The sequence below is a fragment of the Elaeis guineensis genome, chromosome 5 (assembly GCF_000442705.2).
Source record: "Elaeis guineensis isolate ETL-2024a chromosome 5, EG11, whole genome shotgun sequence".
In the NCBI taxonomy this organism is placed as follows: domain Eukaryota; kingdom Viridiplantae; phylum Streptophyta; class Magnoliopsida; order Arecales; family Arecaceae; genus Elaeis; species Elaeis guineensis.
Window position 1 is genome coordinate 4,214,722 of NC_025997.2, and position 26,957 is coordinate 4,241,678.

General features: G+C 37.7%; 1 protein-coding gene across 1 annotated transcript; it reads left to right on the top strand.

Moving 5' to 3' along the window:
• The first annotated feature begins 12,822 nt into the window (after positions 1-12,822).
• LOC105044504 (uncharacterized) lies at positions 12,823-20,231 on the top strand. Its single transcript, XM_010922434.4, is given in 6 exon segments — positions 12,823-13,143; positions 13,146-13,214; positions 14,558-14,646; positions 15,085-17,109; positions 18,815-18,998; positions 19,088-20,231. Coding segments are annotated over 6 exon segments (3,039 nt in total). The 5' UTR covers positions 12,823-13,100; the 3' UTR covers positions 19,717-20,231.
• Positions 20,232-26,957: the final 6,726 nt, after the last annotated feature.

Here is a 26,957-nt window from a genome sequence, read left to right on the forward strand (position 1 = left end):
AGAATTCTCTCATTAAAATGCCCTCTACTTGAAATTTGATATGAATTATTCTCTCAACAACAGTTCAATCATAGCAAAAAACTGCATCACTACTTGTTTCATGTAACTTCTCTTTGATCTTGTACAATCTAGACGATTATTGTACCATTTTTCAGACATAACGTGGCACCAGATTATCATCAAAAGAAAAAAAAAAAACATGGCACCAGACGTGATCCAACTTCTGTAATGTTGGCCATTTGTCTCTCTAAAAAGTTGCAAACGATTGTGGAACACCTCAGTCACTGTGGCTGACATAATTGAGCTCTATTTGCATGTATCTTGGCATCAGAGTGATAAATGGAAGAGCATGTCAGCTCGACCATGCATTCCCTATTCATGTGGAGGTCCCTGCTACATGTCTACAAGCAATTGTGTGATGGATGTAAAGATGTCTCATGGTGGTCAAAGGATTACTTATTCTTGTAAGGCTTGTCACAAAGGGTGCCATCCCTTTCCCCCTTACAATTGATTGATTTGGGGTGGGACCATAGAAGGGGACATGATATGAAGCACTAGTGGGAAGGCTCCATTCACATGCCTGGTATCTCTTCATGTCATTCAAAGAACAAGCGGACGGTGGCTGACACATCTCTGCATGCACCCTTGGCTATAAGCTACAGTGTTACAACTCTCTAAGTTATGCAGATGGCATGTTCAGAACTGATCATGACCAGATGTAGCAAGGTGAGGATTTTAATACTTGGATGGATATGTCCTCTAGGTGGAGGATCATTAGAAGTTGAAATTTGATGCAGAAAGTCGTGCTAGCTTTCTGTGAAGACTAAAGATGAGAGCAAGGCAAATTTTTTTTTTTGGGGGGGGGGTTAAAGAGCATCACCCTTGATTCATTAAATAAAAACTCACGACCACATGTTACATAAGTTCTGTTCTATATACTAAGATATAATAGTAGTCTAAGCAGAGATAATTTAGATACATAACATAGACGATCCACAAAAAACTTCGTGCAAAACACAAGATGGCTTTACACCCATTATGAATTTCCTATCCTTGTAGAGCACTCAGGTAAGAAAACTTCTCCATCCGTCTCTTTTGAGATATTTGTTTCATCAGCTCACTTTCTTATCCTATAGGTGGTGGAAATCATGGGGTGTGAGTGAACATGCAAGAAGAGTGGGATTGTGATGCTCATGATGTTGCCCTCCATGCCAGCTTTTAATCCTTCAAACCTATGGTCATGTAAAAGCCAAAGAATTGAATCCTACAAGAGTAGACAATTAGCACTGCTATTATTCTGTCCCATGGCTAAGAATCTGGGTGCTTATACCTCCCCTTTTCATCAAAAAAAAAAAAAAATCTGTTCAATGGTCAACTCATTTTGAATCTGAAAGGAGTTGCATTTGAGCCATCCATTGCTGCTCAATCGTGATGATGGATTGTTTATTAAGCTAGAGAAATGAAATATACTGGATTGGTTTGGTTCGTAGGAAGAGGAGAGAGTGTGGTCAACTGGAAAATAACAACGTAGCTTATTTGGTTGGGATTTTCAAATAAAAGAGATGAGAAAGTAGCTTTCCCATGTTAATAAGTTTCCCACCTCCTATAGAACATAGAATCACATTTGGTATATAGAAGACTCGGTTTCTTTAAGATTGTGAATCAAGAAAAAAACCAATTTTTTCTAAAAAATACCTTAATCGTAGTGGTTTATGTTTTTTTTTTTTTTCTTGTAATCAACTTATTAAGGGCATATAAGTTATTTTACATAATTTTTTTAGAAAATAAATACTCAACCAGATATAAATCACTCTAGAAATTGTACTTCCTATTTTTCATGATCAATCAAACATATAAAACTATTTTTTAGGTACAAGATACTCAAATATCAATTGCTGAAAATATATTCTAGTGAGGTAAAAATTTTTTATAAACCAAATGAGTCCATCATTGCAAGAGGAAAGTTATGTTTCCGCCACGAGCAATAAATATCAATAAGCCTTCACATGAAAGGAAGTTTTGATCACTTCAGTATTTCTCTTTTTAGATAATCCTTTTCAGAAACACCTAGATATGTTTGGTTGAGGGAGTTGAATTTTGAAATAAAAATAAAAAAACTTCCATTCTAATTATTTGGCTGGAAGTCCCAAAACAATCTGTTCAAGATTTATTTGGGTGGTGGCCCTGCTAACAACAAGTCCTTACGTCCACTTCTTGTCTTTTCTCCCTCAATAATTTCTCCACTAAATGCTCTTGGCTTTTCTTTCAAACAAAAGGCCATTGCCTATCAGGAGAAGGAAAACATGATGTATCCAAGATAAGAACAGATAGGAACCGTCCATTTAAAATGGTTTCTGGCCTTGCTGCCAAATGATAATAAGGCATTCATTCCATGTTCCCATGGTGAGTGATGGATAATGGGATGATGGAGGTTAATTTGCTTGAGCACGGATTCTCTATGATGAACAGGCCGAAATGTAAAGTGCTATGTAGCCTTTGATGGCTATTGTTAGAAAGAGATGGCTATTACACGAGGCAGTCCACAGGCATGCACTGTATCATAGATAGTACATGTTATTTAATAGATATTTTCTGATGGCTATCTTCGAGAGATGCACAATACTCTATGGCACGGTCCATGCATCATAGAGGAGCCTAGTTTAATCTGCTTTCTTCCAAAAAAAAGGTGACAGGTTTCCATGTTCTTACCAGGCATGAATGAAGTCAGAAAAGTTTAGTATTGATTGAGTCGACAATTGATAATTATCATTGCTTTTGGTTCCATTGAAGAAGTTGAAAGACTTTGCAAAGATTTTTTTTTTTTTTTTTTTGTTAAAAAAAAAAAACACACTGAAGCAGGACCCTAACTCTTATAAAGGAATGATGCCATGATAATTGATTTCACCAAACTAGCATATTTTGCATCCTTTTATCTTGAGGATTGCTATCAGTAGTTGGTTTGATGATCATGGGTAAGTTTGCTTTGTTCACTGGGAGTGCATGCATCAACAATAACAATAACCTTCTCCGGACAAATCCCCCAAATGACAATTCAATTCTTTCTCTGCCACCATCGACCATCATTGTAGGGTATATTAATCTTGCCATTAGAATTTGATTCTAATGGCAGCACAATTTTCTATCTGATATTCTGATGTTTGTCACTAATCTACATATGTTACCCAAAGTTGATTAGAAAAAAGAGCATCTCGGCCAGGCACATGGTTCGCTTGGTACAGTAATGTTGCCCCAAAATTCTTCTCAACGTCATGTTCTCATAAGACCTCGCATGCAAATTGTCACCACTGCATCGAATTGAACTTCTAGAAGCATAAAAGTTAGCAAGAAGCATGCAAATTACCTTAGCTAAAATTTCAACACACACGTGGTAGCCCAGTTTGCACCACTTTCATTCTGTCTATGTATAATGGAACACACGTCATGCAACTAAACTAATGATAGCCTTCATGAGGACCAATGGGACTTTGGCATCTCCTCAGGCTTAATTTATTTGCCAATTTTTAACAAAACACTGTTAGTTATCACCTTTAAAATGGTCATTAAAAGGTCAAACTTGTGGAGAACGAGTGAATCTATAAAGTGCCAAACTATCCAATTAACATGCTGCAAGATAGTTATTAGGTAGCTCGCATGTTGACTTTGCATAGAACCATTTCTTCCGTGGGGCCGCCCACTTCTGGTTGTCATGGTGGTAGGCTATGAATTTGTTTCAGGTAGTTGTTGCTTTGCTGGGATGGAGACTGCTTTGCTTTCTTGGATAGGCTCGGTGCAGAGTGGGTTGGGTGAAATCCCAACACGGCAAGGACAGACGTGACTCGATTAGATCTTAGGCTAGCACTTGGACCAATAAATTATTAGGCCAGTTCGAGGTTTACTGCCAAGTTAGGTTGGATTATGGTTTTTTTTCTGCACCTGGATTTGACTCAACCTTCTGTAATCCTAAAGTTTGGAGCTTAGCCCAATTAGAAAAAAAAGATTATATCATGCACAAATGCACGACATGATCGTGCACACTGCCGATCACATTCATTCATTTCTATGAATCTTATTCATCAAATACTTATGTTGATATACTGCTACGAGAATGGGTGATTATGATTTGACTGCATATACAGTATGAATACTATCGAGTATATAATTCTCCAAAGAGGGGTCGTGCTTTTATTTTTTATTTTTTATTTTTTGAAAAAGAGGTCCTTAGATTGTTACTTGCTCCAACTAAATATGCGGTTGGCATAAATAAAGATGTTGTGAGAATGAAGGGAGACAAGTGAGGACAGTTATGGCAACTAGTTGCCAGCATTTTCTTGATTCCACATGGACGGTCTAGAGTTTGGCCAACCAAAGAAGCTAGGTCCGCCTAACAAAGCGATTAGCTTTACCAAACATGGATAGGCTTCCAATTTGAAGAGTGCCTCGGACTCGTTTGAATGAAAGGCTTGTCCTTTATGTTCACTGATGGGAGTCAAATCGATGGAGATGTTTTGATGACGATGAATTCAAGAGTCATGGCTAAATTTTTTAATACTTGATGATTCTATAATTTTTTTTGGTTACGGCGTAACTCGCTTTGGATAAAATTTCGGTAAAGTTGTCCTAAAAAAATCATTATTTTCGATCAAATGTTCAATGATTCCAACCCTTGGAGCCGACCTAACACCATGCTAACAAATCAATTTACTGGCGATGACAAAAGTGGTCACCTGAATGACATGACACGTCGCATATTCAAGGGAGATATCGATGTTAAGACTGACTCTTTTTCTTTGTTTATATGGTTTTGATCGTGTAGGTGTCGTTGAAATGGCAGGAATTACATGATTCAAGTGGTAGCCAAGTCTTTGCTTGAGCCATCAGTTTACCACGCAACGAGTCATTTGAGTCACATGACTACAGTAGGTTGTGTCAAATTTGCTTCTTGCTTGGATACTGTGTGATATAGTATCTTCATGTTGGAGATTTCATCATAATTAGTATGTAACATATCACGTTATTGATTGGAAACTCGATCACTTATTGAACGTTGTTCTAATCACCTGCTTTGTGAGTACAATTGATCTCTTATTTAGTTATACTATATTGGCTATCTGAAAACGCTAGAAATGAGTGCTTATTTTTAGAGCAAACAAAATAATGCTATCCCCACTTATCATCTTATTAGTTGATGAATGCTTCAGCACAACGAAAAATTAAGTTGACCCTAATGATCTATGGGACCAAAAAATTAACAGCTCGATGTGTAATAATTTAGGACCTCATTTAAAAAAATCAAACGGAAGATATTATTTAGATTCTTTGATCCTATACAAGTATTCAAGATTTTCTCAATAAATAATCGATTTGGGACTAAATATATATCAATATGGATCCTCACGTACTCCCATACTCCTCTTATTTAAGTATTGGCATCCTTGCAGGTTAAGAATCCAAATTTATGCAATTTTATTCATAAATACCATAATTAGCTCATGGTTAATTCTAATGAATCTATGCTAAAGTATTCTATAATTTATGTGGACTATAAGCTGAATTGACTTTGATATCATTTACAATAATTTAAGATTTTATTTAAAAAGATCAACTAAAAGATATTATTTAAACTCCTTAATTCTATATAAATATCTATAATCTTTTTTATGAATAATTAATATGAAACTAAATACGTCAATATAATTAAGTCCTTACAACTTATCTAAATATTATCCATATATTGTCTCATAATCCTCCACCTGTGGTTAAAGTGGATTTTAAAACTTCTTGGGCTGAAGTGTAGACTTCATCATAAGAAACCACGAGGGTAATGCTATATGTGCTGCCACAAGAAGAAATTCAAATAATCTTCGTCCTGCTTCCTGAATTACAAGCTGCACGGAGTGGTCTTATTTAAGCAATTCATCAGTTCGAATTTAAATCAAATGGCTGGAAGGTGATTCACCATTAGATGATTTTTAAGCGCTTGTAGTGTAAAAGAAAAGTCTGGAGATGCAAAAAAGGAGAGAAACATAAAAAAAATAAGTAGAGAAAATATCTTTCATATATTTCACTATGATATGTACATCCATATATAGAGATGAAGAAGAGATAAACAGGCAGGAAATTGGAGAGATCACGGTATCAATCACGTGATCTTTCTAATTCAAAAACATGCCATAATAATTATAAAATATTCTAGACAATATTCTAGACAATGGACATTCCTAATATTCTGTAACATGCCATTGTAAAAAATATTCTAGACAATATACATTCTTAATATTCTGTATATTCCTGATATAGGCAATGTACATTCCTAATAGTCCCCCTCAAGTTGGCGCATAGAGATTTCGAATGCCCAACTTGCATAAAATCTCTTGAAAATGATCACAGCCGAGAGCTTTGGTAAAGATATCTGCAAGCTAACAATGTGTAGGAACATATCGTGTAGCAATGTCTTGAGATTGTAGTCGCTCTCTGACAAAATGACAATCAATTTCTATGTATTTGGTCCGCTCATGAAACACAGGATTTGCAGCAACGTGTAAAGCTGCTTGATTATCGCAATAAAGGAACATGGGACTATTATGTGAAACACTGAGGTCGGATAAGAGGGCTCGAAGCCATAGTAATTCACTGATAGTGTGTGCCATAGCCCGATATTCGGCCTCTGCAGAGGAACGAGACACTGTTGTCTGCTTCTTAGCATGCCAAGAAATCGGAGCATCTCCTAAAGAAATATAGAAACCTGTAGTAGAGCGCCTTGTCATGGGACATCCTGCCCAATCTGCATCACAATAAGTATATAACTGAAAGGTGTTGACACTTGAAAAAAATATGCCTTGATCTGGAGATCCTTTCAAATATCGCAAAATGTGGAAGGCTGCGTCTAAGTGTGGTTGCCGAGGAGATTGCATAAACTGTGTCAGAACATGCACCGAGTATGCAATATCAGGCCTAGTGATAGTCAAATAAATGAGTCGTCCCAGCAATCGACGATATGGACCTGGATCATCAAGTAGTTTTCCATCATCCATCGTGAGCTTGAGATGTTGCTGCATAGGAAATTTTGTGGGCTTGGTCCCAATAATTTCGATCTCTGGAGAATTCAAAAGTATATTTTCGTTGTGATACAAATATGCCTGAAGGTGATCGTGCCACTTCTAATCCAAGAAAATATTTTAAGTTGCCCAGGTCTTTAATGTGAAACTTGTCTTGCAAATATTATTTCAGTGCCTGACATTTCGAAGGGTTATTCTTGTAATAATCATATCATCCACATAAACAAGAATGGCAATGAAAGAGTCCTCATCCTGTTTGGTAGATTGAGTACAACCATATTGGAGCAAGGAGTGGGAGAACTTTTCAAACCACTATCTTGATGCTTACTTGAGTCCATAAAGAGACTTACGCAACCGACAAACACGTGTATCATTTGGTTTTAGAAATTCTGGCGGAGGTGTCATGTATACTTCTTCATGAAGATCGTCATGAAGGAAAGCATTGTTGACGTCCAACTGATGTAACTGTCAATGTTTAGCGGAAGCAACAGCTAAGAGACACCGTACTGTAGTCAATTTAGCCACCGGAGCAAAAGTCTCAGTATAGTCAAGGCCTTCTATTTGTGTGTATCCCTTTGCCACTAACCGAGCCTTGTATCGCTCAATAGAACCATCGGCCTTGTATTTAATTTTGTATACCCATCTCGATCCAATGGGTTTCTTTCCGAGTGGTAGATGCTCCAAAGTCCAAGTGCCATTTTGCTGGAGAGCAGTGAGCTCAGCCCCATTGCTTCTCGCCACTTAGGATCCTTTACGGCTTGAGAAAAGATTTTAGGTTCTTTATGAGAGGTAATAGCTGAAATAAAAGCTTGATGGGAAGTATTAAGCTTAGAATAAGTAAGGTAGCAAGAAATAGGATAAGGCTTACCTGAGGTCACTGAATTGACGGATGTGTCCGGGGGTCTCTCCACTCTTAGGGCATCGACAATGTAGTCCTGTAATCGAACGGATTGCTTTCTATCTCTGACGGGCCGTGAATTAGGTCCAATGATCTTAGAAGGTGAAGCCTGCTCAGGAGAGATAGTGTCGATTGCATCAAGAGTCCTGTTCAAACTTGACATTTGGTTCAAATCAATGGAATTGGTTTGTGTTTGATCTGACTCATGAGAAAGAATAGGATTTGAAATCTATCCTTGGGTCTGACCTAAATTAGGTACATGAGGTAAATTATTGGTTGCCAAAGAAAATTCCACATCATAATCAGTCTGATTTGGTTGTGAAAAAGAAGGTATAATAGAAAAAGAAGATAATATTTGAGAATAAGAAAACGTCTTCTCATAAAAGATAACATCACTGAAGTAAATATTTCATGAGTTTCAAGGTTATATACACGATAGCCCTTTTGACCAAGAGGGTATCCAACGAACACACAAGCACGAGAACGAGGTTGAAATTTATCACTGGACGTCTCATGCACATAACAAAGGCTACCAAAAACTCTCAGATGATCATAGGTGGGTGGTTTATGAAATAAGAGTTCGTAGGGACTCTTGCCATTCAATTTTGGTGTAGGTGTCAAGTTAATTAAATAGGCGGCAGTCAAAACACATTCTCCCCAAAATGACACAGGCAAGTTGGCTTGAAATCTTAGAGCACGGGCAACATTTAATAGATGTCGATGTTGACGCTCAACCACCCTATTTTGTTCTGGTGTCCCAACACAAGAAATTTGTGATATAATCCCATGTTCTAGAAGATGTGATTTCAATGGTCCGGCTACAAACTCTTGAGCGTTATCACTACGTATGTATTTAATGTTGGCATTAAAATGATTTTTGACCATAGCATGAAAATTAACAAAGCATTGGTATGCCTCAGATTTTCTTTGTAATAGATAAACCCAAGTAGCCCTTGTGCAATCATCAACAATAGTGAGAAAGAAATGAGCTCCCGTGTGTAATGGGGTGCGATATGGTCCCCATATATCAATATGAACTAAATTAAATGGTGAAGCAGATTTATTAATGCTCAAGGAAAAAGGCTTTCTTGTCTGTTTTGCACGATAGCAAATGTCACAACAATTATTTATGGAATCAAAAGAAGTATTTGAAAGAAATAGAACAAGTTTCAAACGCTTGTAAGAGCAATGTCCTAACCGAGCATGCCAGAGATTAATCGAAACATTGACTTTATTTGTCCGTGCAGGATGTATTGCCAAGCCTTTGAACTAGTAAAGACCATCCCGGAGTTCACCCAATCCAATCAGCTTCCTCGTGGCAAGGTCTTGTAGAGCACAAAATGTGAAAAAGAAGAGAACAGCACAATTAAGTTCTCGAGCAAGTTTGCTTACTGAAACAAGATTACAAGTAAAATTAGGAGCATATAAAGTACAGTGCAAGGTAATATCATTGGTCAAAGTAACATCACCATATGAATGTACAGGCATATTGACTCCATTAGGTAAAGTAACTGGGAGTGCATTGTCAAGAGGTTCAATATCATGAAGAAAGGACTTACAAAAGGTTAAGTGTTCGGAAGCACCATTATCAAGGATCCAAGAATGATGAAAAGAACCAAGAGAGGTCTTACCAACAAAATTTACAGCACTTTGAGTCTTATCTTGTCCAAGAAAGGAAATAAGTGCTGATATTGTGTAGGAGAAAGACCCGGTATTGGAGAGATTCTGTTTGTATTCAATGGTGTAGTAGCATTCACAGCAACCCCTCCTTGGTGCTGACTACCGGTCTCGGCTCCATTGCCTCTACCCTTAATCGATCTTTGGATTGCCATCCAGATGGTACCCGATTAGCTCGAAGCATCTATCACGGGTATGTCCTGTCTTCTTGCAGTGGTCGCATCGAAAATATTTTTTATTCCTTTTCTTAGAGCCGATCTCTTTATTCGCCCTTTCTGTCATGGGCTTAACAGCGAGAGCCGCGGCTTCGGGTTGAGAAGTTCGAACAGCGGCGACTTCCTTCTATTTTTCACCTCGAATCAATAAGGCATATGCCTTATTAACTGTTGGTAATGGCTCCATGGACAGCAACTGATCTCGCAATGTGTCGTAGGAGTACTTGAGACTAAAAAGAAACTGATGTAGTCTCTCTTCTTCTTTCTCAACTTGGATCTCTCTAGTGGCTCCACACGAACAAGTCGGCACCTTGGAATAAACCGTAAGTTCCTCCCATAAGCCATGAAGATGGGCATAATAAGCGGCAATAGTCATATCATTGCCTTGCCTGAAACTCCAGATTTGGGTCTTTAACTCATGAATGCGAGAGCATTGCCTTGAGAGTATCTTTTCTCAAGATCGACTCAAATATCTCGAGCACTTTAAAAAAAAAAGATGCTGTCATAGATTTCTGGTACAACAGAGTTGTAGATCCATGACATCACCATTGAATTGCACGTATCCCAGAAAAAATGATCCCGCGCTCCATCTATAGGCGTGCAAGTGTCCCATCAACGAACCAAATTTTTCGTTTGGCTCGAAGAGCAGTGATAATGGCCCTTCGCCATGCAGGATAGTTTGGTCCCTTGAGTAGAGATGTCACAAGGGCATTCCCAGGATTCTCTGAAGGTGAGATGAAATAGGAAGATGTCGGATCATACGCAGCATTTAAGGTCGATGACGAACCATCCATCATAGATTCGATTGTGGTGCTCTGATCGATTTGATCGGACATGTTGATGAGGACAGGATGTAGCAATTATTTGCCTCCAGCTACGTGCAAGAGGACGCTTCAGCAACAACCTGCTGTAAGCACTTAATCGAGGAAAAGATTTGGATCAATGGCGACCCTGTTCTGATACCATGTAAAAGAAAAGTCTGAGAGATGCAGAAAAAGGAGGAGAAATATAAAAAAAATAAATGGAGAAGATATCTTTCATATATTTCACTATGACATGTACATCCACATATAGAGATGAAGAAGAGATAAACAGACAGGAAATTGGAGAGATCACGGTATCAATCACGTAATCTTCCTAATTCAAAAATATGTCATAGTAATTATAAAATATTTTAGATAATATTTTAGATAATAATATTTTTAATATTTTATAATATATTATTATAAAAAATATTTTAAATAATATATATTTTTAATATTTTATATATTTTTGATATAGGTAATGTACATTAAACTGATGGCTTTCAGCTGTGAGAATTAAACGGAGCGGAACATGGAGTGTCCCGATGCCAGTTTTCAGACCAGTGCACATGGCGACAAAAAGACACTCCGTCCCTTTTTGACTTTGATAGGCTCAGCGGATGCCGTGAATCAGAGGTTGATGTAATTACCCCCGTATAATGCGGTGGACACAAATAATAGAATACATGGTTCGTGATTCTTCTTGCTTTCAAAATTTTCTCTCCTCGTCCCTGGCCTCTTCTTGAACTACGGGTCAGGTTCCGTTCATTTGGAATTTATATGCAGGTAACTTTGTTTTTTCTTTCTTTTTTTATTTGTCATATAGTCAAGTCCATGTGTGCTGTCGAGGTGGGACCATATAATTAAATAGCAATATGTACGTCAGTTGGTAGGACGGTATCCTAAGCAATAACAATAGAAGTGGCAAATCAAGCACCCATTTAGAATGTTCCTGCTGTATGAAAAACTAATGCATCAAAACTAATAAAATTTTTTCAAATAATAGTTCATCTAGCTTCTTTCTTCTCACCAAGCTACTTTATCTTGCTCTTCTTTTTATTTTTTCGGTATACCAAATTCATCATATCACTTTACAATAAATGCAATCATAAAAATTAAAAAATTAACATGGTTGGCTACATAAATTGCTCTTTTATTTGCAATGTTACTTATCTTTATAGGAGCACGTGGCTCCAAAAAATTATGAAGTTTTTTTTAACAATTTTATAAAAATAAATATGAATCAATTTTAAAAAGGAGCTAACGTAGATAATCAACTTAAAAAGTCAATAATCTTTTTAGCTTATGGCAAGGTGTTATCTTTCAAATTAAAAAGAGATAAATTTTATCAAAAAAAAAAAAAAAAAAGAGATAGATCGAATGCTTCAATGATAACTGGCTAAAAAAACACAGAATAAAAGATCTACTAAACTGGAGAAGCTAGCTTCCAGGTTGAATAAAAAAAAGGGAAATTAATATAATATTTTTCTGTATTACCAAAAAAAAAAAAAAAGAGAAATCAATGGCTGCCGGCTCTCCGCTAGTTAATGACTGCTTACCGTTCTGTGGAGCAGAGGAAAAGAAAAAAAATATAAAGAGCACAGTTGACATCGCCTTGTCCGTGACCCACCCGTTCCGTCTTTTGTCTTCTTCTCTTTCGCCCCAAATCACCAAAAACACCCTCCTCACCGATGCCCAACCAAACCGGCCCCTCCATGCACCACGTGGCGTGAACACAGCCAATGACGACCGCTGAATTCTATGGATTCCATTTATCAAAACGCGCATTTCGATGCATCGTATCACAAAAATCAACGGTTGTGATTGACTCCGTGCGCGGCCACGCTGATGCACGCAGTGCAGGCGATAATTTCTCCTGCTCTTTCCTCCTCGCACGCGACACGCGTGCACCCAGTACAAGCGTCCGTATCTCCATTCAATGTGCGGACACCAAGTGGAGGCAAAACGGACGGCAGATCCGTCGTCCGTATAGAATTTTCGTACACGTGCCTGCAGGATACGGTGGTATTCACGGACGGATCGAGATGCCGCGCTTCGCGCCCTGGCTTGTGTCGGAAGACTCGGGAGCGGGGCCCGGGTCGTTTAAAATTTCAAAATATTAATTATTAAAACGGTAACAAAAGGAAGCGGAAGAGAATGTGTTTGTTTTTTTGGCTCTCCTGTCTTCCTCCCTTGCAACGCCCTCATTTAATGCTTCCTCTCTCTCCAAACCCCAAAAAGCTTTCCCTCCCTCCTTCGCCTCTCTCTCTCCCTCTCTACATATCGGTTCTCGAGATCGAATAGTTTCCGATCGGCGGAGCTGGGCTTGGGCTGCTCGGAGCTCGGTCTTCAGGGATTTCAGGCGCCGATCTCGACGCTATCTTTCGTTCCTCAGCTGAGGCGCTCGTTTTCCTGAGCGACTCCTTGAAGATCTTTTTCTTGGGCGTGAGGAATGTATCGGAGTACCAGATCGCGAGTCAGGGAGAAGCCCCACCGGGCGGTGGCGCGGGTGGGGCCAGCGCGATCGCCGCCTCCGAGCTCCAGCCGGTCTCCGGTGACCGCGGAGGTCCATGCTCTCTTCCACTTTTACGATTCTAGGCTTCTAGCTGTTGTTGTTGTTTTTTTTTTTTTTTTTTTTTTTTTTTAAATAATTTTATTTAAAGAAGCTGTCGGCGGGGATTCGTTTATAGAAGTCTAGGGTTCCGTGATGAGTCTTTTTTAAAATGTTGTTTGTTTTGAGTAATTTCGTGAAATTTCTTGTATCGTTTTTCTCCTTAAAAAAAGAAAAATGGGACAATGTGAAATTTGAGATCTTCCTGCTGTGTCGTGAGACTTGGTATTTCGCTGATCGAGTTAATTTTTTTTTTTTTGACTCTCTTAAGTTCTGAGGTGGATTCTGGTTAGGTCTGTCCAAGTTGTTCTTTTTTAATACATAGGCTGGGAGGATTGTATTATTTTTCTTCATCGGAGGCAGATTAAAGAAATAACAAAATAAATAGTGACGGAACATGGCTAGCGTTAAGACGATCTATGTGACTGTTACTGTAATTGCCATAGTAGCTTGTCAAAATTTGTTCTCACCATCATTCTGTTATACAGAGAAATTATATTGATTGGGTCCTGTGGAGTTAGCCAGTATGGCCTGTCCTTGTAATAGCTTCAATTATGATATTAACAGTGGGGATTGATGTTTGTCCAAATATATAGTATCAGCGCTGATGGTGTGCAGTTGTAGAGCTCGAATTCATCCAAAATATTAGGTGCGAAAACAAATAATCTGAAGCTGACAAGGCTGCTCTTGTTCATCACGTGAACAAGTATGATTTTTGGAGGAACTATAGGAATTCTTTTATGATCATGGACACAGACAAATTATGACATTCAAAGCTAAGAGGCAAAATGGGCTTTATTCATATGTCAAAGAATTTTATGCATAGTAGTTGCTTATTCAACCATTTTTATGCAAACTATTACTGGTTTCTTAGATTGCTTATTTGCTTTGGAGCTCTCAACTTAATTAATAACACTTAAAATGTCTATGGTTCTCTGAACCTTAACTTCATTTTACTGACCTGTCTGGAATATGAAGAATAAAAGTTTCTAATTGTATATCAAGGGGCAAAATGCTTATATATTTTCTTCCACCAAAATCCAACTAGAGGTAGCTTTTCATGGATGAAGATTGTTCGCTCTTTCATATTTCTCCATCCATTTGAATTTTCAATTAGAGGTTCTTGACTTCCATATTTGCCTGGATAAAAATTTTATACATTGAATGTTCTTATTATGCTAGTTTTGTAGAGAGTCATTGTCTGTGAATGACGCACTGACATATACTGTTATCTATATTTTCTTGCCTAGAAGTGCTGCTGTTTGATGAATCCTTATAGTGAGAAGGTTTTATTTCAGGAAATTTTCAATTAAAAAAACAAACAAGTGCGTCAAAGTTAGCATTGGATTCTTCTTGTCGCGGTAGCTCTTCAATAGAAGAAAATTCTGTAAGTGCTTTCCCCACCTTAAGCTTATCTGACATAGATACCTGATGCAAGGAAGCATCAAGCAAGTCAGTGGTAACAAAACTTTAAGAATTTTTGATATAATTTATGATATGCAGAATGATAAAACCTTCAAGTGTCAAGAGAGTGAGTTGGTTAGGTGTTTGCTTGATGAAATATCAGCATGAGTCACATCCATGGAATCAATTATCATTACAAAAGTAATGTGCTGCTCCTATATAATCTGTAACGGGCATTATGATATTTAATTGATGTTCACTATCAACTGTATCTTTTTTCAATCACTTCCCTTTTGTGATTGCAAGAGAAAATTGTGTGTGTGTGTGTGTGTGTGTGTGAGTGTGTTTTCCAGGTTTTCAACTAATGCCCTTGTGTATTACTTAGTTACTAGTACTGACTGACTTAAATGTTTTCATCTAGGTTGCCCTTGAATTCAGGCAGAGCTCTTGTAAGAAAGCCAACAGCACACCTATGAAAACACTAATAGATGAAGACATGTCAAAAGAGATGGAAACTAGACATCCATCACCAAGTGTAATAGCAAGATTGATGGGTCTTGATACACTGCCTCCTCCTCAGATGGTCCACAAACAAAAGAAGAATAAGGATAGTTGTTTCGAGACAGCATCATCTGTAGGGTTTCAAGAGAAATGTGCATGCTCTGAGGACCATTCGTGCAGAAATAGCATTGATGAGCACCAAGAATTCAAAGATGTTTTTGAAGTCATGGATACATCAAAGGTTAAGAGACACAAGAACCAGCCTGTTCGAAAGCGGATGGTAAGCTCTAAAGGAAGTGATGCTGACATGGACTTGATAAGGCAGAAATTCATGGATGCAAAGCGTCTCTCAACTGATGAAGTGCTTCAGAACTCTAAGGAATTTAATGATGCATTGGAAGTCCTAGATTCAAATAAGGATCTTTTCCTAGAATTTCTTCAAGGACCTGATTCTTTATTTACGAAGCATCTCCATGATCTGAATCATGCACTGCCATCTTCTCATGCCAGCCACATCACAATTTTAAAATCGTCTAAAACTACTAAATATGAAAGCGGTGAAGTACGCTCTAAATCAGAGAGAAATTCTGACAGGTTCACTTGTATGCGAAAAGAAGCTAACAATGCTTTTAGGAAACCTTCGACTAGCCTTATTAGTCACTCTTCCAAAGATCTCAATGATTCACTTCCAAATAAGATGTCAAAGTCACGTTATGCAGGCAAAACTGAAGCTTCTGATCATCCCACTCGGATTGTTGTTTTGAAACCAAGCCTTGAGAAGGTCCAAAGCATGGCAGAAGCTGTTCCACTGACCCATCAGAATTTTCAGCTGGGATACGGAAGGCACAGGGAATATCCATTATCTGGAATTCACGAGTCATATATGGAACAGCAGAGGTTGTTTGATAATGTGGAAATGTTGGGGCATAAGGCGAAGGGCTCAAGAGAAATTGCTAGAGAGGTTACAAAACATATGAAGCGCAATGTAAGTTGCATTGACAAAAAAGTGTTTGCACGAGGACTGAACATGTACACTGGGACTGAAAGCTCACATATTTTGTCAGGCATATCCAAGACCAACAACTCTGAGACATTTCGCCGAACTTCCGACCACTGCGGTGTCTGGGGTAATAATTTCAGCCCCTCATCATCATATTCAACTGAATCATCGGTGAGCAGGGAAGCTAGAAAGCGCCTGTCAGAAAGATGGAAAATGACCCACCAGTATCAGGAGGTGGGACTTGTTGCTAGAGGTTCGAGCACATTGGGTGAAATGCTTGCTTTATCTGACAGAGAAAGCACTCTGGATCCATTAGTTGTTCAGAAACTTCCAGATGAAAAGCTGGCCAGAGATGAGATACTTGGGATGTGGGATTGTCCATTGGGTATCAGCAGTAAAGATGGCTGGAAGGATGGGAGTTCTAGAAACTTAACAAGGTCCAAGTCTCTTCCAGCTTCATCCACTGTTTATGGAAGTCCAAAATTAAGCAACAGAAAGCGAGTTGGTAGAAACAATAATTGTTATATGCTCAAGGATGTACTTAATATGGGCCCAGATGATTCTTCAGATGGCGACTTTTGCAGACGGAGGCCATTGAGCAGGAGCTCTAAGAATCGCAGTAACAAGCCTCAGTTGTCTGATTCTTATGGAGAGGAAACTATGCTGCCGGAACAAGAGATTCATGTGAATTCAGAAGAAATAAGGAATAACATTCGTGTAAGACCTGCACACCCTGATGAAGAGGAGCCTGTACGACCTGCACACCCTGATGATGCTCTTTCTGACAGAAAATATCTGACTGAGAGTTCCATGCTTCTTGGGTGTAGAGATGTAATGCAGCTTCCAACAGCTCAAGAAGAGCAGGTGCAGCAGCGGATAGCATCTAACATGCTATCGGATGATGAAGGACTTTCTGCTCATAATCAGGACGATATAGTCATAGAGGTATGTTTCTTGCATGAACTGTGATACTTGAATAGCACTTTCTCTTAGTGCAACAGATGAAAAGAAACATAATAAATTAATATGATTTCATCTCCTTTCATCTTTCTTTTTCCCTGATTGAATTGTATGCCATAATAAGTTTGTATTATCTCACATAATTTATTTACTTTTGGTTACCCAGCCATCACTTGTTATACATATATTAGCATAAGTTGACTTCTGTTGCTACTTGTAGCATGATGTGTTTTGTCTACATTTTCACTTTGTTTGAAGTCACCGAACTCTTGCTTTAGTCCTATGTAAAGTTTAATTTTCTAAACTATACAATCCTTGTTCTTCCTAATGGTTTCTTGCAGCATCAATTATGATGCTTTCTGTGAGTTCTTCTTTTCTAATGGTTGTTTGATCACTTTTCATAATGAAAGTCATCTGTTTCATATTCATTTTTTCTCTATTCTTTCTTATGTTACTAGAGATGCATGTTGAGCCAGTTATTGGCTAGCGTGCAATTGGACTTGGCATCCTTCTATCCATCAAAGAATGTTATCTGGTGTTTCAAATTGTATATCTTTCAAATTATAAAATCTGCTCTTTACCATATCTAGGTTCATACTAAACTCATCAACAAAATGTATGGGTAATTATATCCTTTGTGCATCATGTAGTTTCCTTGACTCAGCTGTGGTGGATCTGTATAATGCTAGAAACAAGCTACCATACACAATAATGGGTTTCTTAATGTTTCAGATGCTTATGTTTGGTACATCAGAATCTTTGTGATTTAAAAGAAAGGGATGCTATTGTCTTCTTCCTTGCAATCAGTATCATTTTTTATGCTTGCTCGAGTGTTGTCATATTTGATACATTTGACCAGCCTATGTGTATGGATCATGGTTTGCTATACCACCCCATACCATCCGGTATGGGGCATACCATATTGTACTGGTTTGCTATACCGCCTTATACCAACACTACTATACTGTACTATACTGCATATCGACACTATGATAGAATTTTACCGGTACAGATTCTGGTACTGAGGAGCACCTTTTGTGTTGTTAAATGTCAATTGTATATCTTTATAAATCTTGGATTCTGGTCAACTTGCTGTAAAGGTATATATCTCACATTAATATTGTGATTCTTCTCGATATTGTGGATTCTTGATTGCAATGGAATGGAAAAACGCTCGAAGCTAGACCTTCATGACTTATACATGAATTTTTGTTGATACAAGGTTGTCTTATCATGAAATGGAATATTAAATTTATATCCCTTTTGTCTCAAACAAGAACTGCATGCATGTATATGTCTGACTATGAGCATGCTAGTGAGCACGTGCACAGTTTTAGGCCTAAATAATAGCAAACATGTTATCAGTTTTCCATCAACAATTCTGTCACAAAACTTTGTATTTGTATTTGATCTTTAGTCATACCTGTTTATTTCTTTATGCCTTCTTTTCCAACTTCTCTTGTTCCCATAGGATTGCTGACTTATTAATTTTAGGTTCTGTGGTTACAATATTAATGTGATACTCTGTTGCCTATTTTATTAATTCTATCGATCCATTTAACTTTTTACGACAAAGTATTACCTAACTCTTAAAAAAAAAAAATTGAAAAAGTTATTGCAGTTTGTAGTTGTGTTTTTTTTAAAATTACGTAGCCATTCTCTTCTTAAGTAACAAATTCTGTGTCTTCAGGGAACATCAACTGACCATCCTGAAGTGGATTCCCTACCCCTTAAGTATGTTGCAATGGAATCAGGGCCACCTGTTAGCTCTAAGGAGTGTGAACAGCCAAGTCCAATCTCTGTTCTAGAGCCTCCATCTGAAGAAGAAACTTCTAGTTCAGGATGCTTTGAGAGAATCAGTGCAGATCTTAAAGGCAAGTGTAAAATGTCAATTTATTAATTTTTTTACAAATACCCTACTCTGGACATTTGTGACCATTAAAATATGATATAATTGTTTCAGAGCTTCGAATGCAACTTCGACTTCTTAAGCTGGAGTCAGCAAACACCTGTGCAGAGGAACCAGAGGTTCTTATGAGCGATGAGGATACTGTTGCATGCTGTCACTCTCCACTACCAAAAGGATCAATGCTTCAAGCATTTAGGGATGATGATGACAGAGACTTCTCATACCTGCTTGACATGCTCATTGAATCTGTTGTTCATGGAGTTAATCAGGGTAGACTCTCTGATGCATTCTACTCACCGGATTTTCCTGTAGGTCCAGGTGTGTTTGACAAACTTGAAAAGAAGTACAATGTGCTGGCTTTGTGGTCAACATCAGAAAGGAAGCTGTTGTTTGATCTTATAAATTCCATTCTAGTGGATCTGGTTGCCCCATGCATGGATCTGCAGCCGTGGCTGGTCTCAAAAAGGTGTAAGCCCATGTGGGACCGTGAGGGTCTTGTTGAAAGGGTGTGGCGGATCGTGGTCAGAAAACGGAAAGAGATAGCCAGCAATCAGGAGGAGCTGGTTGTGGAACCAAGGTGGTTGGGAACAGAAGAAAATGTTGATACAATTGGAAGAGAGATAGAGAAGATGTTGACTGAAGACCTTCTGGAGGAACTGGTTTCTGACTTCATCTTAGGGTAGGAGTTAGGACTGCTAGAGCTCTGTCATTAGAAGTTTTAGATGGCAACGGCAAGGAATCAATGACTTTGTCACTACCCATATAAATATTGAAATGGCTTGACATTCCTCAAGGATCGGAATTAAGACTGGGTTCAGCATACACCTATTTCAGGTGTCCTCCATCATACAAGATTTACCAGGTTGTCACAAACTCTGTGGCATCTCCACCAGTCCATTTAGTGAATTCATTGGAAAGCCAATCCATCTGTCTAGAAGGCTGGTGCAAATCATTGGTCACTAATCATCAAGTGTTGTTTCAGCTATTGTAATCTACAACTCATAGGTGAGGTATCATTCCTCCGAATCAGGTTGCGTCTGAGCTTATGTCTATACTACATTCACATTATATTGAAAGCTAATTTCTGGTACCGAGGTTTTGTGACATAATGAACTTTTAATTGAACATACCACTTATTTTCCAAGTTGTCTGGTGGATGATGCAACTTCTCAATGATGTGAATCAAAGATTTATGCAAGATTGGCTGTCTCATGGAGGACCCAATACATTGATCAATTGTTTCAATTTTTTTCTATTCACTGGTTATATGTAGGATATGATGATGATTTCAGATCAGACATGAAGGTTTCTGATATCTTAAATGAACAGGGAGATTCAGATTTCTACTGTGCGCTCATCTAATCTTGGACAATTATTCTTTATGTTGCATGGTGGGACATGTGGAAGAGAAGGAAAGAGGCAGTTCTAGAAGCACTTTGCGACGGTTAATAATGAACTGATATCGATGGGTATTGTTGTCAGTCTATAATTCAGGTAAGGAAAAGATCATCAGATTGCCAGATTCCATTGCTTGGTAAACTGGAATGTCGTTTTCAAGGCGGAGGCTGAGGGAGACCTGGTGTTAGAAATCTCCTGGATCATAATTATTCCTTGCTGTCAAAATGGTCATGGAAGTATCTGTTCGACCTTAATTGTCGCTGGAGAAGAGTTGTCCTTTCGGCATCCTAATTTGGTCATTTTCACTAATAACAGAGGGTATAAGGGAGAGGTTAAAACCAAGTTATACCGGGTTTAAACTTGTAGCATGGAACGCTCGGTGTATACTGTACCCCGTCCCTGTATAAGTGTAATAATTAGTGTTTGATGAGATAAATGGATTGTAGTTATCCACCTGGTAGCTGAAGGTTTTTGGGAGTTATTCGCAGGATGAAGGGCATAAACTCCATTTGTCCCCTTTCCAAACGGTGCCGTAGAAGTTAGAACTCCTACTGCGCTAATTATATCTGTAAGAAAAGCTACCAACAAGTGGTCATAGAAGGGCCTGTAAAACTTGTCACGAACCAGAAAATGGTTTGGAAATTCCGGGTTCAGGCCTGTAGGCCCCGGCGTTGGGACCTTGGGGCCTCGGGTTAAGATGAGGCCTAATTACCAATATTTTGAAAATCGAACCGGATGAATCGGTTGAACCATCAACCGGCCCGGTGATGGTTCAGATTATTCCAAAAACCGGAACAAAAGAACCAGCGATTGAACTATTGGCTTGCATTGAAGCACGATGGTTAGGAGGGACTTTGCCACCTGTGTGCCTCGTTCTTTCTTCTATTTATGGGTCTCTGATGTTTTGAGTTTTAATCATCTTTGTTTTAATTGATAGAGTTTCATCAATACTCTTTTTGAAAAATAGCTTTGTGGGATTTTATTTGTGCTTATAGGGACACATAGGATTTAAAGAACAAAGGTGTTTTAGTGGAATAGTGGGCTTTCCACCTTTCCTTTTTTGGAACTGTTGCTCGTCTATTTGATCTACATAATGGTCTTTTGAGTCGTTGAAGATTTTTAACAAGATACGGTTCATGATAGTGCTCTATACGTATTGATGGAAGATCTATTGGAGAATCATAGATATTTTTTAAATGTTTTTATTTCTCTGAAAATAAGTGGATTATATGGTGATAGCTCCGTAGGTATTTTATGTATATGAATCCATGGGCTATAAGATCTACAGTATATTTAGCATGTCGAAAACTTTATTTGATAAAAACTAAGCAAGACAATTTTGAAAATCTATTTTTATTATTATATGTAACAATCCAAAATGTTATTCAAAAAGATTAATTGGAAGGTATTATTTGAATTTCTAATTTTATGAATTAATGAACATTACAGTATGGATTCATTTAGAATGATTATAAATTGATTGTGGTGTTTATGATTAGAATTATAGTACTCATGACTAGATTTGAATGTGATCTTTAATTTGATGAGGATACAATAGTTTAAATAGAAAAAAAATATAATAATTTAGATAATCGTATATTTAATTTCACATCGATTATATATTGAAGAGAAATTTTAGATCTTTATATAAAATTAAAAAATCTAAATAAAGATTTTTTTTGGATGTAGTGTTTCAATGCTACAAACCTCTGGCTTAGTGAGCTTTCTATGTGATCAACTATCCGGATTTCAAAATATTACCAATTACATTTATGTTTACAATATTGTTGTCTGGCCTGACAATATCGAACCCTTGGAGCTACAGTGTCCGGAGATGATGTCAGGTCCACATCCATGGTGTCCTCCCCCATATCATTGAAATATCATGACATGTCCAAAAAGGGGCAGTAAGCCCCAACGAACACATTATTTCAGCAGAGAGAGAGAGAGAGAGAGAGACCCTCCATTATCCACTGAAAAGCAGACTTAGCTTTTTTAAAATTCTATCTTTTGGGTCTCCGTCAAAGGTAATCGCTCTCTTTAATGCAACGCGACCTCTTTGTGTACCACTAACACCATCTCGACCGGCCAACTTATACCAACTTATTTTTTTTATTATTTTTTTTGGTCGAACTTATTTTTTTTTATTGAAAGATCCCTTCACGTAACAGGGACCAAGTTTTAGAAGGAGCAAGGTTGCCCTGCGGGCAAATACTTTCATATTTTAATGTCTCTCTTCTATTCTGTAGTCTCTAAAGTAAAACCCACTTATCTTGCAAGTGTACATCATGATTTAATGGTAAGGTTGGAAATAAAAGGAAAAAGAGATGGGCAATTGCCAGATCTTATCCAACAAAAAATCAACCGATGGAAACAAATATATATATATATAGACACATATACACACGTATGTACAGACACACATATACATACATATATATATATACACACGCATATATGTATGTATGTATCTATATAGATACATACACACACATATGTATGTATGTGTATATATATACACACACAGATATGTATGTATGTATCTATATAAATACATACATACATATGTGTGTGTGTATATATATATATAAAGTTGCCATGATTCCCATCCCTCAAATAGCTTTCCAAGGCCAGTCTGCATTCCAAATTGGGTGGTCCACATAATTTCCGCCGCACCTTTACCTTTAAATAGGCTGTGGCCGAAGGTGTAGCCTAATAAATTTATTAATTTCTTATGATGGGAGGAGTGCATTGAATTATTATTAATTTCTTCATAAAGCAAACTACTTAGCCGATTGAATAGCCAGTTTTGCAAGCGGACTAGAAAAATCTAGATGGAAGGATTTCCACCTATGCTAGCTTTCTTTATCAATGCGGATGCTGAAGGTACCTTTTTCATCAGCCTATAGTGAGTTCTCCTCAGAGCCTGCCAGTGAAAATAACTTTGAAATGGTACCAGTAACTAATCCTTATTAATTTTCATAGCTTTGGCTATTCAGTTGTATATTATAGAAAGTTTTCATTTTCATTTTTTTATTTTTTATTTTTATTTTTTTTAAGGAAGCTATAGAAAGTCACTTCCATACTTTTGGTGTTTGGTTGGTCTGAAATAGTCATCACGAAGTGGATGGTGAGATAATCCTCTTTTCCTGGACTGGTCTATATTATCTCCCTTTTGTTAATAATATAAATATAATATATAAATTATAAAGCAAGTATTTATTAATTAAATATTGTTATTATATTATTTTTATAATTTAATTATGGATATCAACCTAGATATGTATGCTATCCCAGTGTTGCATAAATTAAGTATTATAATATATTATTTATTTTAGATTATTTAAACATTATTAGTTGATGGGATTTTTAAATGTACAACCTCGTAGACATTCAAATTTACATGGATACCCTTTTAAATTAAATTATATATATATACCCTTATAAAACTTTATTTTTGCATAACTACCCTCCACGTAACGACAATTCTAACACCGTTAGCTAAAAATAGATTTCTATAAATTAAAAATTAATATAAATTATGAAATTACATCTTTATCCCTAAAATAGATAATGGGTTAATGGGTCTAGATTGAAGCCACCAGGCCCATTTTCTTTCATTCTCTCAAAATTTGGTACTGTTTCTATCACTGGCACATCTACTTCTGTGAAAGTCCTAATCCTATTCTATCTTTGATCCTAATCGTCGATCCTCTCTCCATCGGAGATCGCATTGTCGTTCCCTTTCACGATCGGACGTCCCTTGAAGCCGTCATCAACAGCATCGAGCACCTTCTCTCGACTCTCTTCTCTACTGTCGGCATCACTTTTTCTTTTGCTACAGATCTTCTCACTGTCAGATTCAGTCCCTATCTTCGCCACTCCCAAAAACGAGAAGCCAAACTCTCCTTCTCTTCCCTTCACCAGAAATCCCCTCGGCACTGAACTCATAGTCCCTCCATCGTCGCTCCCATGTATGACCAGCTGGACTGTCTCTCTGTGTTCCTTCGCCGGTGATCTCTTCGGTGCCAGATTCATACTCCTACTTATCGTCGTTGCCAAGGATGACAACCAGAATCTCCTTCCATCAGATATCGCTGATCCTGATCATTGTCTACACCAAACCGAGCACTTCGTCGGATTTTTTCATGCCCGACACCTTATCGGAGTTCTCCAAGCCGAGTACTCCTTAGAGTTTGGGTTGCTGATTTTATGACGCAGAGAACATAAGTTTTTGAAGCATATTACTGAGGAAGATGATGATGAATTCTAATTGTGATTTTATTAGACGTTACATTATTTGAGTGCATATTATTTGATGAGGAGAGTACAAATGAAAATTATTTTATTATTACTTTTTCTTCATTGCTTCTAATTTGCAGTAGTTATGCATTAATCTGTGTTATGCATTCATTTAGATTACTTTTGGATATACTTTGCTAAAATAATGATGTTGGTAGTTCTCTCAAGTGATATTGCAAACAGCGATGGTAGAATATTGGCAAGAAAGTGGTGGGTGAAGCTGTGGAGAGACCTCCTATAATTAGATCAAATTATTTTTTTAAAAAATTTTTCGATAGGTACCTATAAAAAAATTTTAAATAAGGAACCGTCCCTATTATAAGCACCAACAAAGAAACAAGAGATCAAAATTAATGTATTTGAATCATCCCTACTATGATATTAATTAATATGTTTGAATTCTTTCTATCTAGTTAAAATAAGATGTAATAGATAAAAATTAAATTAAAAATTTTACATATATACTCTCCTAAACATTCAAATTTGCATGAATACCCTAATCAAAATTTCTATTTGCACATATATCCTTATCATTTTTTTTTTTTTTTGCATATCTACCTATATGGGTATTTTATTCTTTTCAATTTTAAATCGTTAATTTTTTAATGATATTAGATGATATGGGTATATATATAAAAATAAAGAAAAATAAGAGTATACATGCAAAATAAATATTTTATGAGAATATAAATATAAATATTAATTTTTATTAGGTATTCACGTAAATTTAAATATTTAGGAGGATATAAACGCAAGAAACCCTTATTTGATATATCTAGATTTATAAAGAATATGTGGTGCATCTATATCTAGATAATACTTTACACATTAGAACAAATGCATGGCCATAGTTTACCATGTGTATCGTATATATCTCCTTTGTCACCTCATTAAACTTTAGATCATAAAGGCACAATTACTGATTATGTGATAGGATTCATTTAGTGGAGGTAAATTGTAAAGAAATAATTATGCTTTTCGCATAAAATTTTTATTAAAAAAAGCTTCGAAATTGAAACCGCCGAAAACTTGTATCATGAATGCTGTCGAGCTTTGCAAATGCGTCTCCAATATCTTAACGTCGAAAGAAACATCCCCGGAATCACGTGAAACCAAGGAAGCATCATCGGAACAATTTAATCGCTAAAAGTCGCCGGAATTCTATAAAAGATTATCCAACTTGTAACAATAATCGCCACTGCCGCTCGGCCATTTCCACCCTCATATATTTTATATATCCATTGTAATAAAAGAATTCGATCGAAAACTAAAAATAACGTTGGAGGACTTTTAACTCCGACGAATACGGATAGACCGCTTTTGCACAATATATACCAACAGCTATAAGACATATTTCACCGTGAACAAAGCCTGAAACCAGGACCATATATTATGATCGGTCCATCAATATGAACTTAATATATCATCAGACTATCATATTTTAGGTATTAAATTTGCTATTAATCACACAGCTTCTCCAACATACACTACAACGAAAAAGGTGTTTGACGACGATTTTTTGCCGATGCTTTTGGAAAGCGTCGGCAAGTCGCGCTGACCTGCCGACGCTTCTAAAAAGCATCGTAGTTTAACGACGCTTAAAAGCGTCGTAAAATTATAGCATTGTCAATGCCGACGCTTTTAGCAAAAGCATCGTTAAATAAAGAAAATGCCGATGCTTTTTTACGCCCTTATGTAACGACGCTAAAAAGCGTCGTTAGGTTCGTTTAATACCCGAACCTCCCGTGCCCTAATCTATCTACCGCCGTCCCTTTCCATCTTTTCCTCCGCGCGCCGACCCCATCTCTGCCACCGGTGCACTCCGGTCTTCCTCGCCGCCGTCCTCGAGTATCTCTCCGCCGCCGTCCTCCGAAGTTGGTCCTTCTCCTCCCTTTTTCTCTTCGTCATTTAAGCTTTTGAGTTCTTGGTAATGTGAGGGGGGGGGGCGAGTAGGTGGGGGGTTGGTGCTGTGGAAAAATCGCGGGCCATAGGAGGGGGTGGGCTGTCGGGGGGTAGGTGGGCGGTGGCTCCGACGGGGCGTGGTGGCGCAGAGAACCGCGGATCGTGGGGGGAGGTGGGCTGCGGTGGCGCGGAACCGGTTAACATTCTATGGTCACGCAGGGGTAAAATTAGCGAAAGCGTCCTACCAATCGTTGGTGGCTTATTTTGAACCCGACTCGCCTTTGTCTGTCGCCTCTCCTCCCAAGGTCTCCGGCGATCCCTC